We start from the raw sequence: 15,660 nt of genomic DNA on the forward strand, positions 1-15,660 counted from the left end.
AAGAGTCAGTGATGAATAAAGCAAGTACATTGATTTCTCAAGGTGAGAATTGTTCTTTAAGGGAAAAAAAAAATGTGACTGCCACAGGGATACAAAAAAGAGAGGTAAATTGTACCCGGAGGTAGTTATGGTAAAAGGCTTTAGAGAGAAAGTGACTTTGAATTATGTGAAGTAAGAAGGGGAAGGTGATGGGTTGGGGTGAGGGATGTGGGGTCAAGGTAGAGGTAAGCCATTTCAGAAAGAGAAAGCATTTATACACAAGATAGCACGTATCAAGTGACTGTATTTCCCATCCATAAAATGTTCCATTTTATACCCATTTTCAGAAACTTAGCTGCAGTTACTTGTCTTGATGGTAGCAATATACGTTATGATATTAACCTTTTGTTTCTCTTATAAATTAATCCCATTTCTTATAAATCAGGTTAGAAAGGTGGGAAAAAGGAAACTAACAACTTTTGATTCAAGCATCTTCCACATAAAGGAATACTAGAGTCACTATGTACAAGCTTAGCTTTCTTGTTGGCTTTTACTCCGTATAAAAATCCAGCCAGAAAAGTAAACAAAAGATAGGCTCAATAGCACAACAGAAAGAAAAGGTGAAGAAAATTTAGATTCGATCCCAACTTTGCCCAACAATAGTTATGCTATCCTGGGTGGGCTTAAAAAAAATCAACAATAAAAACAATGCCAGAGAACCGATGGGTCCTGAAATGAATCCTGGTTAGAACACTTTCCCACTATAGGTCCCCTTTAACCTTCCAAGAGTCTTTTTCTTCATTTGTCAAATTATGTGGCTGAACCAAATGGGTGGCTGTTGAGTGTTGGTCAATGAGTATCAGACTAACAGAGAGAACTTTTCCTAAAATATTTAGGTCTTCTTAGATCAAGTAACTATGGGTCCCTAGGCATGGAGTATCAGTATTTTTTTTTAGGATTCCCAAAAGATTTGGAAGTATAGCCATGTTTCGATGAATGCCCATTTACCCCTTTGTTTCCTATAATAACTTATAAAAATATCTGAAAACAATATCCAAGTAAAATATTCAATTCTCTCTCTTTCTTCTCTCTCTCTTTCACACAAAAGACACAAGACATAAGTCCTTCATCATGGCTCTCTCAATCCTACTCTCTCCTCTGCAGAGGTAACTACACTCACATATTAGTAATGCTGTCATATATTGACATACTGCACATTACATTTTATTTTAAATTTTATTTATTTACTTATTTTTGAGAAATTAATTAACTAATTATTTACTTAATGTATTTTCTGGTCTTCTATGTTGGCACAAATACTTCGGTCTTTTTAATGGATGTATAGTTTACCTTTGTATGGATGTCTCATTTTTATTAAACTATTCTCCTATGGATGAGTATTTCAGCTTTTTCTATTATTATTTCCTATTACACATAATGCTGCAAGAGAAATCCTTGCATAAAGCAAAATTTAAATTTTGATTCATGCTGCCAATCTGCCTTCCAAAAGACTTTTTCATTTTACACTCTCACCAACAGTGTTTGAGAATCCAGTTTTCCCTGAACCTTCGCCAGAAATAGTTATTATGAATCTTTACATTTCTGCTACTGTAGCATGCAAAAATGCTATCTCATAATTTTATCTGGCCTATCTCTGATTTACTAGTGTAGCTGAACATCTTGTCATGTTTGTCATTCATACTTTCTATTCATGCCATCTTCCCATTTTTCTATTGGGTTATCTGACTTTTATTTATTATTTGTAGAAGCTCTTTTACATATCCCAGATTTTAACAATCTATTAAATATGTTAAGCATTTTCCTCCAGTTAGTGGCTTATATTTTAATTTTCTTCAGTGTCTCTCATTGTACATTGTAAATGTTACGTAGTGAAATGTCAGTATTTCCTTTATAAATGTTTGGACTATTGTCATCTAGGATGATCATACCAAGCAAGTACTATTATAAAATGTTATTTCAGATTTTTATTTAACACTTTTATATTACTATTTTACATTTAAATTTACACTGGAATTTATTCTTGTATATGGTATCAATTAGGACTCTAATGCATTTTTTTCCAGCTTCAACCAATTGTTCTAACACCTTTCCTGATCTAAAATGTCACCATTATTTTTTTTTAAAAAAGTTACCATATAGATAAAAATATACTCTTGGACTGTTTCTTCTACCACATTTGTTTATGTTGACACTAATACCACACAATTTTAAATACTATACCATATGATAGATAGATAGATAGATAGATAGATAGATAGATAGATAGATAGATAGATAGATACAGATAGACAGATAATCTGTTAGGGCAAGTTGTTTATATTTTATGTATTTTTATCCAGATTTTCTTCCAGATGAACTTGAGGATCTCAGTATCAACTTCACTCACTCCACCCCAAAAATTCAGTTCAGATTCTAATTAGCAATTGCACTGAATTTACCAATGAAATTGGTAACACTGAGTCTTTTTCATCCTGAACATGTTATTCCTCCATTTATTCATGTCTTCTATCTTCCTCTAGAAGACTTGACACCCCTCATGTCAAAAGTTTATTCATAGACATTCAAATAGATTTAGGTTTTTAAAAGAAAACTTATTTAATTTGCTGTTTTGTTGCATTATGTTCCCTAATTGATACATAGAAATGTATCGATAGTTGTTTGTTGAGCTTTAAGTCCTACTAGCCATAAAAAGTTTTCCAAATGATTCATTTGGACTCTCAAGGGAGATTAATTATATCACTAAGAAAACATGAGTTCTCTCCACCTTCACCCCAAACATGAAAACACATTTTTTAAAATTTTATTCATTTTTTAAATGGAGGTACTGGGGATTGAACCCAAGACCTTGTATATGCTAAGCACGTGCTCTACCACTGAGCTATTCCTTCCCCTCCGCCAACATACAAACATATTTATTCGAGAGGGGAGCTGTACCTGCTACCTTCTGTAACTAAAGAAAGAGAAGGAAAGAGGGGGCTAAGCAGCCTAGTTGTTTCAAATAGTTTCTCAGTTGATCACTTTTATAAACTGGACTGCATTACCCTTATAACTCTCCTGCCTCTACAGTATTCCTCTCCTACATTCTTTTTTGGGTGGGGTTTCTTCTGTTTGACTCTTCTACCAATCTGTGTCAGCACTGAATCTTCTAAGAAGTCCTTAAACTTTCTTGTCTGCTCATGGCACTCATTTTTATTCTGTGTGTGTATACAATATTTGACATTGGGAAGCAACAAAAAGCAGGCAGAAGAAGTAAGATCTAAGTCTACTCTTGAAAAACAGAAAAATTGCAATGGGTAAGATTTATACAGTTGCAGTTTTTTGCCTGAGGGCAATCCCAAATGCTGCACAAGGCAGAGGGCAGCCTTGCTAATTTGAGGTGTCAGTGGACAGAGTTCAGGCAGGAGTGGCAGAGCACCCAGAAAATTGAAGAGGAAATCCTGAAAGGGGGGAAGCAGCAGAAGTAATTAACTCTAAAATCTGTACATAAAAGCCACCTTAACTCTGGCTGACACTTAAACATTTGCATGCTCAGGAAGAACCCAAAGCCTCAGGAAAAAAGCAGTTGAAAACTCAAAGAAATGAGTAGAGGTAACTGTTCACCCAAACGGAAACAGTATGGACTGCAGGTCCAGCCAGACTGCACTCATTTTTAATATACTGTCCCACTTGGGACAAACATGTACAGGTTGTCCCTATCACTTCTACAATCAAGCTATTTCTATCACCCTAAAATATTCCCTGTGCCCCTTTGCAATCAGTCCCTCAAACCCCCAGGCAACCACTGATTGGCTTTCAGTCACTATGTATCAGTTTTGCTTGTTCTACAATTTAATATAAACGGAATAGTAAAGTATATCATATAGTGTTTCATTATACAAAAATGTAATTATTTTTCATCCATTCGCTTATTGATGGATGTTAAAGTTAATTCAGGTATGAGTTATTATGAATAAAGCTACTATGATCATTTGTGTACAAGGTTTCATATGTGTTTCCATTTCTTTTGGATAAACACCCAAAAGTGGAGTTGCTTAGAGGTGTATATTAAAAATTTTATAAGAAACTGCCAAACTATACTTTCCAAAGTGGTTGTATCTTTTTGAAGTTCTACTAGCAATTCTTAATAGTTGCTCTACATCTTTGCCAAAACTTGGTTTTATATGTTTTTAATTTTTCATCTATTGTAGTGAATGTGTAGTGATATTGTGGTTTTTACTCTACATTTCCTTGACATAACCTGTAAATGTTTAGTCCTTTATCAGAGTAAGAATGTTCCTTTCTTTTCTAAGTTTAAGAGGTTTCATTATGAATGGGTGTTGAATTTTATTCTATGCAAAGTATATCTCTTTATACTGATTTTTGAAAAACCCCATAAGCTAATATCACACAATGGTGAAACACCGAATACTTTCCCAAGACAGAGAACAAGTCTAGTTAGTCTGCTCCCACACTTCTATTTAGCATTGCCCTGGTAGTCTCAGCTATGTAATAAAGAATGAAAAAATAGTAGGCGGGGGGAGGAATAAAGACTGGGAAGGAAGAAGTAAAACTGTCCCTATTCACATATGACATGATTTGTACAGAAAATCCTAAGGAATCAATCAAAAAAACTACCAGAAGTGACAAGTGAATTTAGCAAGGTCTTAAGAAACAAGATTAATGTAGAATCCATTGTATATCCTGGTTTATCTCAGGAATACAAAGTTGGTTTAAAATTTTTAAGTGAATATAATTTACCATATGTTTACATGACAATCTATGTAGAAAATCCTAGGGAATTTACAAAAAATGACTAGAATTAATTAATAGGAAGGTTGTATAATACAAAATAAACTGTATTTCTATATGCCAGCAATAAACACTTGGTACCTGAAAAAGAAAACCAACAATACCATGTGGATGGTTCGTCTATCTACCAAGATTCCAAAGACAGAATTTGAGATATATTCAATTCTTTGAATTCATTCTCTCCCCATGAACCTACTCTGCCTTAATCAAATCAGCAAGTCCTGTTGACTTTATCTCCTAAATATCTTGAGCACTTACTCACCACCCACAGCCAATCTAGTGACTTCACTTTCACAACAATCTCCCAACTGTCTCTAGTTTGCAACTTTGCCACTGGCTATTCCGTAACCAGGGTGGTAAGACTAAAATACAAGTTTCATGTTACTTGTGTAAATAAATCCTTAGGCCAGTATTAATTAAAAGCACTTGATGATCTATTGCACTACTCAACTCTCATCTTTGATTCATCTGCTCTTCCTAGTCTATACTCCATTGACAGGAATTAAGGGTTTGTTTGTTTTTTTTTCAGTTCCTCAAATGCAACAGTCCTCTCTCTTCACTCTAGAACTTCACATGTTACTGCTTCTCTCTGAAATACTTCTCTGCTCATGCTAAAACATGGCTTGTCAAAATACCAGTCATCCTCCATGTGACTTCTATATTTTCTCAAATCTGATAAAGGAATCCAAGAAGTCTGAGTTATGTAAAATTAATCTTCAAATGATAGACCAAGCTATTCTTATTGAATTATTTCCTACATTAGTAGTCTTAATTAACAGCCTATTGGGTTAGAGGAGTGATTTTCAAAATGTGGTTCCTTAGACTAGCAGCATTAGCATTATAGGGGGATTTGTTTGAAATGCAAATTACTGAGCTCCACACCAGACTTTCTGAATCAGAAACTCTAGGCATGGGGCCCAAAAATCTGTAATTTAAGAACTTCAGGTGATTCTGATGTAAATTAAAGTTTGAAAGCCTACAAGCTTAGGGGATATGGAAACAGAAGAAAACCAGTACAATATTTTAACCACAGCACAAACTATAAGAAGGATGAAACTGCAGAAAGAATAAGTCAACAGTAATCGATAATCTACTCTTTGTCCCACTGAATGGCACTGTAACTCACTCTGGGGACCAAAAAAAGCAAACATACTACTCATGATGCACATGAGTAATACAATGTCAAGGCTCTGATGACTATCATGCTGATAAAGGCTGCTAAGGGACAGCCACCTTTAAGTGCTTATAAAATTAAATTATGGATAATGAATTACAATCATGTTACTCATTATTTTGTTCACTCATTCAATACACATTTAGTGAATACTACTACTACATAAGACATACTAAGAGCTAAAACTATGATAAACAGGTTTTAAAAGAAAGGAGAATAAATTTCAAAAAGTCAAAGCTTTTCTTCAAGTAATTTTGTTTGTTGCACTGGAACTAAATGCCAAGGAAGATTCTAAAGCAAGGAACAGTCAACTATGATAGTGTGTTTGTTATGTATAAATCTACAATAAAATGCTAGGTGCTTTTTTAGTTTATCAATTATAAATCCAATTAAATTAACTTCTGTATCTATGTGCCTAAGACAATATTAATTCTGATCCTCTAAAACTAATATATATCATATACATAAAATATATATTCAACATATACATTTACACATAATATACATATGTATATATAACATAGATTAAGCTTTAAGATGGAAAAACTCTGAACTAATAAGAATTGACAAGGATTAATTCTTTAGGAATATTACCAAATTCCTTTTGATCACTGTGGCAATTTTATTGCATTATTATCTCCTCTCCTCTAGATGTTCTTTTTGTAAGTCCTGTGTGTCTATGTTATTATCTCTTGGCAAACAACACTTTGTCATAAAATACAGGCTTTGGAGTCAGATAGGTATGAATTTAAATCCTTTCTCAGCTATTTAATTATCTATGTAATTAAACAAGTTTTGTAAGCCCCAGTTTTTCATTTTTAAGAGAATTTTAATGATACTTTCATAAGATTATTGTGAGAATTTGGTTTACTAAGAAGCACAATAGATTTTTCATAAATGTTACTCCCTTTCTCCTTTCTCTTCTTAGAAATGGCATCTTTTTCTCTCAGTCCATTAATTATCCTCAAATTCTTGATAAGTTTCATACTGACTATCAGAAATGGGACAATAATTACATTTGTGTTCTAAAGGTCCTTCCTTACACATGTTTTAGCATTTCACAGATTGTTCTGAATGTTTAAATACTGAAGTTGTAGTGCTGTGGAAAGGACTTGCAGGGGGAGTTAGGAGATCCAAGTGAAGTCCCATTAATGCCAGCAAGTAGATTGGGTTTTATCTCCTTTGATTGTGGTAATTTCTTATAAAAAAATAAAGGTAGTAGACAAAATAATCTCTTAGGCTTCTTCTGCATCTTTAAAATTATATTTGGGGAGAAGAATTATTTTGGATCATTAGCAACTGTTCCTTTGGACCTGGGAATGTATCTTATTTGGGAAGGAATGCTCAAGACAGAAAAGTAAAACAAAGTAAGAAAAAAGTAGTAAATAACAAAAAGATCAGCCCAGCTCAAAATACCTCTGCTTCCTCACATTTATCCTGCTGTAACTGTTTTAGAGTAGAAATGCCTTCTTATATACAAATTTATGTGATAAGAATTTTTATTTCTTGTAATATATGTGATCTCAATATTAGTCCTTCTAGAAGACTTTCTCAAGAATGACCATTTTTCATACTCATGGGAGTAACTATGGTGATAAGTAGCTGGTCTCTTTATCCTTTGCTGTCTTGTCACTTCTCCAATCAATCTAAAGACTGGCTTATATCAAGAGGATCTGACCTATAAGTGTCAGCAAGATAAACTAAGAATTATTTATTTTTTAAATCTCAATATTGCACATAGTGATGTGCAGCAGACACCTTTCAGGTATTTGTCTGGTTAACAATTCATCTTCCTGTGAAAGGTTGCATGACAGTCATTTCTACTCACTTCCATTTTCACATGTGTTTATTTATTGAGAAATAATATGATTCCTCTAGACCCTTGGAACAGCTCAACTCATCTGGTGAAGTCATGAAAGTATGAGGAAAGTTTGTTTTTATTTCAGTTAAGTACAAAAGGATTTATTTTCACTAAGACTAGCTGGCCCTTGCTTTATTTTATCCATATCATGCTAGTAGTTTTTCACACAAAATCAATAAGTAACACCAAGAAAAGTAATATTTAACATTTCATATTTACTTCCCACTAACCATTCATTCAGACACATAGGATCCTAACCATTAGAGGAAAGGAGAGCAAGAACAAGAGATAGAGAGAAACCCCACTTTTCTCATAAGAGTTATTTTTATTTTCAATAGTCATTCTTTAATAATGCCTTAGAAACTGATTTCTAAAGCACTGATTCAGAGAACCATTTTTTCAGCCTCCCAGTTTTTCTCAACTACACAAAATGCTTCCTTTGAAATACTCATTCTCCTTTACTACTTAAAAGGATATCAATTCTTTTGTGAAAAATCCTGACTGTATAACCATATAAATTTACAAAGAATTCACTACTTGTTATTCATCACATGCGATCTTTTATTTCTACGATGTGATTATTTCCAATAAAAAGAACCATTATTGCATTTACTGAGGAATTAGTTAACAGTCTAAGGAACTTAATAATTAATGCCCAAGAATTGTAGACCTCGATGTTTAATCTCTATCTCATTTGGAAGGGTCTCCTTTAAATCTTCCTAACTGGAAAAGTTATAATTTAATAAATTATGAAATTTGGTTAGAAACAGCTTGCCATGAATGCCACAAAAAACTAATTTCATCTTAATTCAGGCTAAAGATTCCAAGTACATTAATATTTTAAAATATTTTAAATATTTACTTCAATATTTTAACATTAACATTTTAACCTTTATGCCCAATATTCTCTCCAAGAAGCATGAATTAGATTTACTTGTCAGTTGTCTGAGACATACAGAAAAAGAAACTGACATAATTATGAAAACCTTAAGTAAATAACCTAACAGATTAAAACAACAGGAAAACGAGGTTCAAAGACAAACGAATTACCACTAATCATTTAAATTAAATTTTTTTTTAAAATCACGAAATCAGTGAACATTATAAATCAGAATGGACTTATTATGAAGAGAGAAAAACTGAAATGACAATGACAGACAACAGCTTAAACTCACTGGGTTATCTGTGGAATCATCAGCCAACTGTAAGCCAAAATAGTCACGCTCAGTCAAATCAAGATGCTTGAAGACTATATCCAACAGAACTTGCCCCTGATCTTGTTTCTGGAAGAAAAATAAAAGGAAATCAAACTGATAGGCAATATACTTTCAGATTTTTAAACACTTGGACTTTTCTCCTCTTTTTGTAAGTCAGCAACTGTTTCCATATGAATGACTTTGTTGAGTATAAACACTCCACATGTTACATAGTACTTTAAAAAGTCTAACTTTTAGGCAAACTGGTTCAAAGAGTACATAGTAAAGATGAACATACAGGAAAACCTCTGATTGAAAATGCCTTCTGCTTTCAAGCTATTATCATGGTATTTTTGTAATTTCACATTGTTGCCACATTAAACTAATATATATATCCGTATCATTTGTCTTACTGTTTTTATTATCTTTAAATTATGACTACAAAGTGACGTATTTGACTAAATACAATTTAAAATTTGTATGTGTGAAATAAATAATGTCACATAAAGGGAAACATAAACAGTGAAAATTCTTTGTAGCAAACTGAGAATTATTTTAATTATAAAACTATACAGAGAATTTTAGAAAAATATATCATCTTAACCTCACACTAATTCTATCATGTAGGCATTATTTATTATCCTACTGCTTTAGTAAGAGTAATTATAACTTCCCTAAGTCCCATAGCTACTAAGTTGTGGTACAAAGGGAATGACTAGATAATTCTCTAAAAAGAAATATAACTAATAAATAAAATGTGGAGAAACTATTAACATGTACAGCAGTAAAAGAAATCAAAGTGGAAAACTATAATGACATGTTATGAGCAAATAACAATCCAAAAAATAAAATCCAATGAGTAAGATAAAAAAAATAGGTAATGCTGCTCACATTGTAGGTAATCATAAGCTGTTGGGAAAACACTTTGGAAATATTACACAAGGGCAGTAACAATAATGACTACTTTTGGTACCCTAACCTGAGTGAAAAATAAAATTCAATATTGGGTGAAATAGCTATTCATACCAATATGTTCACTGCAGTATTACTTATATGAGACAAGTATTAGGAAAACAAGTTAGTAATAATGGTGTATTTTACAACTAAGTTTTTCTCTCATTAGTTATAGAAGTTTGGTAGCTTTAGCTACTAGTTAGAACCAAAACTCAGAGCTGAAACGGTAAGGACATATATTTTTTTCATACAGTGGAAAGTAGAGAGAACAGATTCTAGAGTAGGCTAGTTCAGCAGATGTGAGATGTAATCAGGTGCCAGGTTTCTTTCCATCATTCTTATCTGCATTCCTGGTGTTGGCTGCATTTGTAAGAGGTTAGTAAGATGATCATAGCAATTTCAAAATTCATATCAATACATGACAATGTTCAAAAGAACAACCTTCCACGTAAGGTTAACTTACAAAGAGCTTCCTTGCATGTTTCAGTGGGTCAAATAGCCATTTGCAAAACTCATCAATGGCAGGAAATATGTGTTTCAAACAGTGCTTCAAAATGATGGTCACCATCTGAATAATCTGCGAAAATTTTTTTGTCTTGATGCAACTCACCTCCTCCACCCTTCCCCCATTCTCATTAAATTGGCCCGGGATGCAGATCAAACATTAGTCTTTTTAAAATGCTACTAAGGTGAGTCTAATATTGTTCTAGAGACAAGATGGAATAGATGAATTTCTCCCTAATACTTCCAGCTAAGTTAAACAAACAACAACAAAACAAATTAAAGATGCTTTTAAACTTTGAAAGGTAAAAGAATGTAGCAGCCTAGCTAGGGAACTCCGTGAGCTTTCTTTCCATTTCTTTTTACTGAGGTAAAATTCATAGAATACAAAATTAACCATTTTAAAGTGTGCAATTCAGTTGCACTTAGTACATTCACAATATCTTGCAATCATCAGTTCTACCTAGTCACAAAACATTTTCATCACACCAAAAGAATACCATATCTATTGCCCCAGGCCCTGACAACCACTCATTTGCTCCCTGTCTCTATGGAAATACCTATTCTGAATATGACCTTCTGTATCTGGCTCTGCTCACATAGCATACTGTTCTCAAGGTTCAATGTTGTACCATGTATCCACATTTAATTCCTTTTTATGGTTAAATAATATTCCATTATATGGATATATCACAATTTGTTTATTAGTTGAAGGACATTTGCACTGTTTCTACCTTTTGGGTACTGTGAACAAGCACTAGGGTACAAGTATCTGAGTATCTGCTTTTAGTTCTTGTAGGTACGTACATAGAACAGGAATCGATGGATCATATAGTAATTCTGTTTAACTTTTTGAGGAACCACCAAACTCCTTTCCACAGCAGCTATACCATTTACATTCCCAACAGCAAGGTATGAAGGCTATCATTTTTCCACATCCTTGCAACATTTGTTATTTCTATTCTTTTGATTAAAGCATCCCAGTGGGGACTGGGAAGATTTCCAGTCAACATAGTAAAGCAGTAGGACTATGAGCTCGCCTCCTCCCACAATCACAACAAAACCACAAATGACTGATATACAACCACTGATTAAAAAACGACAGGAACCTATCAAAAAAAGACCCTCTTCAAATGGCAACATAAAGAGGGAAGCAGAGCAGGACAGTACGATGGGCACACTTGTGATATAATTGGGTCCCAATACCCTCCTAGGGTGGATGACCCACAAGCTGGAGAAAAATTATATTGCAGAGGCCGTCCCATGGGAGTGAGAGCTCTGAGCCCCACATCAGGCTTCCCAGCCTGTGGGATCAAGCGTTGGGGGCAGGAGCCCCCAGAGCGTTTGGTTTTAAAGGCCAGAGGGGCTTAACTGCAGGAGCTCCAGAGGACTGAAGGAAACAGAGACTTCATTCTCTTAAGGAGTGCACATAGAATCTCATGTGCTCCAGGACCAAGGGCAAATAGTGATTTCATAGGAACCTAGGCCATGCCTGCCTGCTGGTTTTGGAAGATCTCCTGGGGAAAAGGAGGGCAGCTGGACATAAAAGCTGGTGGAAGACATTCAGGGAGTATTCATCTACACGAGCTTTCCTGGAGGCTGACATCTTGCTTAAGTCATTACTGCCAAGCCCTGGCCCCACCCAAAAGCTTGTAGGCTTAAATTCTGGGATACCTCAGACCAAACAATATACTGGGTGGGAACACAGCCCCACCCATCAGCAGACTTCCTGAGCCCACAGACGCTTCTAGACATGCCCCTGCCCACCAGAGGGCCAGGAACTAGCTCAATCACCAATGGGCAGGCACCAACCCCTACCACCAGGAAACTTGCACAAGCCTCTAGCCCAGCCTCACCCACCAGGGGGGAGACACCAGAATTAAGAAAACAATGATCCCACAGTCTATGGAAAGAGTCTGCAAACACAGGCCAGAATCTACCCTGCATCTAGCTGGACCTTGGCCTTTGTGTGGCAAGAGGGGAGTACACTGCTGGGATGCACAGGACGTCTCATACAGAGGAACACTTCTCTGTATGTAACATAACTAACCCACATAAAAATACAAATAGAAACCACATAAAAATACAAATAGAAATTTAGACAAAATGAGGCCACCGAGAAATGTTACAGGCAAAGGTACAAGATAAAATCATGGAAGAAGAATTAAGTAATGAGGAGATAGGCAAGCTACCTGAGAAAGAGTTCGGAGTAATGATTGTGAACATGATCAGAGAACTTGGGAGGAGAATAGATGCACAGAGTAAGAGGTTAGAAGTTTTTAGCAAAGAGTTAGAAAATATAAAAACAACCAGAGTTGAAGAATACAATTACTGAAATGAATAAAACACTAGAAGGAACCAAGAGCAGACTAAATGAGGCAGAAGAATGGATCAGTAATCTAGAAGACAGAGTAATGGAAATTGCTACTGCAAAACAGAAAAAAGAAAAAAGGATGAAAAGAAATAAGGATAGTCTAAGAGACCTCTGGGACAACATGAAGCACACCAATATTAGTGTTATGGGGGTCCCAGAAAGAGAAGAGAGAGAGAAGGGACCTGAGAAAATATTCCAAAAGACAATAGCTGAAAACTTTCCTAACTTGGGAAAGAAAACAGTACAGAGTCCCATTAACCCAAAGAAGAACATGCTGAGGAACACAGTAATCAAATTGACAAGAATTAAAAATAAGGAGAAAGCAACAAATAATATATAAGGGAATTCCCTTAAGGTTATCAGCTGATTTTTCAGCAGAAACTCAGCAGGCCAGAAGGGAGTGGCATGATATATTTAAAGTGCTGAAAGGGAAAAACCTACAACCAAGAATACTCTACCCAGCAAGGCTCTCATTCAGATTTGACAGAGAAATCAAAACCTTCACAGATATGCAAAAGCTAAAAGAATTCAGCACCACCAAACCAGCTTTACAACAAATGCTACAGGGAATTGTCCAGGTAGAAAACAAAAGGCCACAACTAGGAACAAGAAAATTGGAAAATGGAAAAGCTCACCAGTAAAGGCACACATACTGCAAAAGTTTGAAATCATTCACACACAAAAATAGGGAAGTTAAAAGACAACAGTAGTAAAATAATCTGTGCCCACAATAAGCAATTAAAGGATACAGAAAACAATTAGATGCAAAGCATGATATCAAAACCAGTAATCATGAGGGGAAGAGAGTATGAATACAGGGTATCTAAAATGCATTTGAAATTAAGAGGTCAGCAATTTAAAACAATCATGTATATACAGACTTCTATACCAAAACCTCAACAAAATACTAGCAAATCGACTCCAACAATGCATTAAAAGTATTATACACCATAATCAAGTGGGATTTACCCCAAGGATACAGAATTTTTCAATATCTAAAACTCAATCAATGTGATACACCACATTAACAAACTGAAGAATAAAAACCATATGATTATCTCAATGGATGCAGAAAGAGCTTTTGATAAAATTCAAAATCCATTTATGATAAAACTCTCCAGAAAGTGGATACAGATGGAATATACCTCAACATAATAAAGGTCATTTATGACAAACCCACAGCTAACATCATACTCAATGGTGAAAAGAGGAAAGCATTCCCTCTAAGATTGGGAACAAGGCAAGGATGTCCTTTCTCACCACTTTTATTCAACATAGTTTTGGAAGTCCTAGCTACAGCAACAGAGAAGAAAAAAATTAAAAGGAATCCAAATTAGAAAGATGTAGTATAACTGTCACTGTTTGCAGATGACATGATACTATACATAAAAAATCCTAAAGACGGTACCAGAAAATTACTAGAGCTCATCACTGAATTTGGTAAAGTTGTAGGTTACTAAACTAATACACAGAAATCAGTTGTCATTTCTATACACTAAAAATGAAATATCAGAAAAAGAAATTAAGGAAACAATCCCATTTATCATTACATCAAAAAAAAAAAAAAAAAAACAACCTAGGAATAAAGCTACCCAAGGAGCAAAGGATTTGTACTCCAAAAACTATCAGATACTGATTAAAGAAATTGAAGATGACAAAAATAGATGGACAGGTATACTGTGTTCTTGGATTGGAAGAATCAATATTGTTAAAATGGCCATACTACCCAAGGTAATATATGATTCAGTGCAATTCCTATTAAATTACCAATGACATTCTTCACAGAGCTGGAACAAAAAAATGTAAAAATTTGTATGGAAACACAAAGGACCCCAAATAGCCAAAAGAATCTTGAGAAAGAAGAACAGAGCAGGGGGAACCTTGTCCCCTGACTTCAGACTATACTACAAAGCTACAGTGATCAAAACAGCATGATACCAGCACAAAAACAGACACATAGATCAATGGAACAGAAGAGAAAGCCTAGAAATAAACCCACACACCTAGAGTCAACTAATCTATGACAAAGTAGGCAAGAATACACAATGGAGAAGAGATAGTCTCTTCAATAAGTGGTGCTGGGACAACTGGACAGCTACATATAGAAGAATGAAATTGGAACATTTTCTAACACTATGTAAAACAGAAACTCAAAATGGATTAAAGACCTAAATGTAAGGCTGGATACTCTAAAATTCCTAGAGTATAGGAGGTAGAACACTCTCTGACATGAATTGCAGCAAAATTTTTTTCAAACCAGGTCCTAGAGTAATAGAAATAAAGGCAAAAATAAACAAATAGAACTTAATTAAACTTAAATGCTTTTGTACAGCTAAAGATACTATAAACAAAATGAAAAGACAGCCCACAGAATGGGAAAAAATATTTTTAAACAATGCAACTGACACAGGACTAATTTCCAATATTAAGCTCATTCAGCTTAATTAAAAAAAAAAAAAAAAGCAAGCAACCCAATCAAAAAATGGGCAAAAGACCTAAATAGACATCTCTCCAAAGAAGACATCTAGATGGCCAACAGGTACATTAATAGATGCTCAATATTGCAAATTATTACAGACATGCAAATCAAAATTATGAGGTATCACCTCATACCAGTCAGAATGGCCATCATTAAAAAGTCTACAAATAATAAGGCTGAAGAGGATGTGGAGAAAAAGGAACCCTCCTACACTGTTGGTGGGAATGTAAATTGGTGCAGCCACCATGGAGGACAGTACGGAGGTTCCTTAAAAACTAAGAACAGACTCACCATGTGATCCATCAATCTCACTCTTGGCCATATATTTGGAGA

General features: G+C 34.6%; 1 protein-coding gene across 5 annotated transcripts in view; it reads right to left on the reverse strand.

Annotated features, from left to right (window-relative positions):
- The window catches only part of PTPN4 (protein tyrosine phosphatase non-receptor type 4), a 145,196-nt gene that overhangs the window by 76,007 nt on the left and 53,529 nt on the right, over nt 1–15,660 (reverse strand). For all 5 annotated transcript variants that reach the window (XM_072960831.1, XM_072960830.1, XM_072960829.1 and 2 more), the window contains one exon: nt 8,999–9,106. In XM_072960831.1, the coding sequence (XP_072816932.1) occupies nt 8,999–9,106 (108 nt within the window). The remainder of the gene's footprint in view (nt 1–8,998; nt 9,107–15,660) is intronic.

The sequence above is a fragment of the Vicugna pacos genome, chromosome 5 (assembly GCF_048564905.1).
Source record: "Vicugna pacos chromosome 5, VicPac4, whole genome shotgun sequence".
Taxonomy (NCBI): Eukaryota; Metazoa; Chordata; class Mammalia; order Artiodactyla; family Camelidae; genus Vicugna; species Vicugna pacos.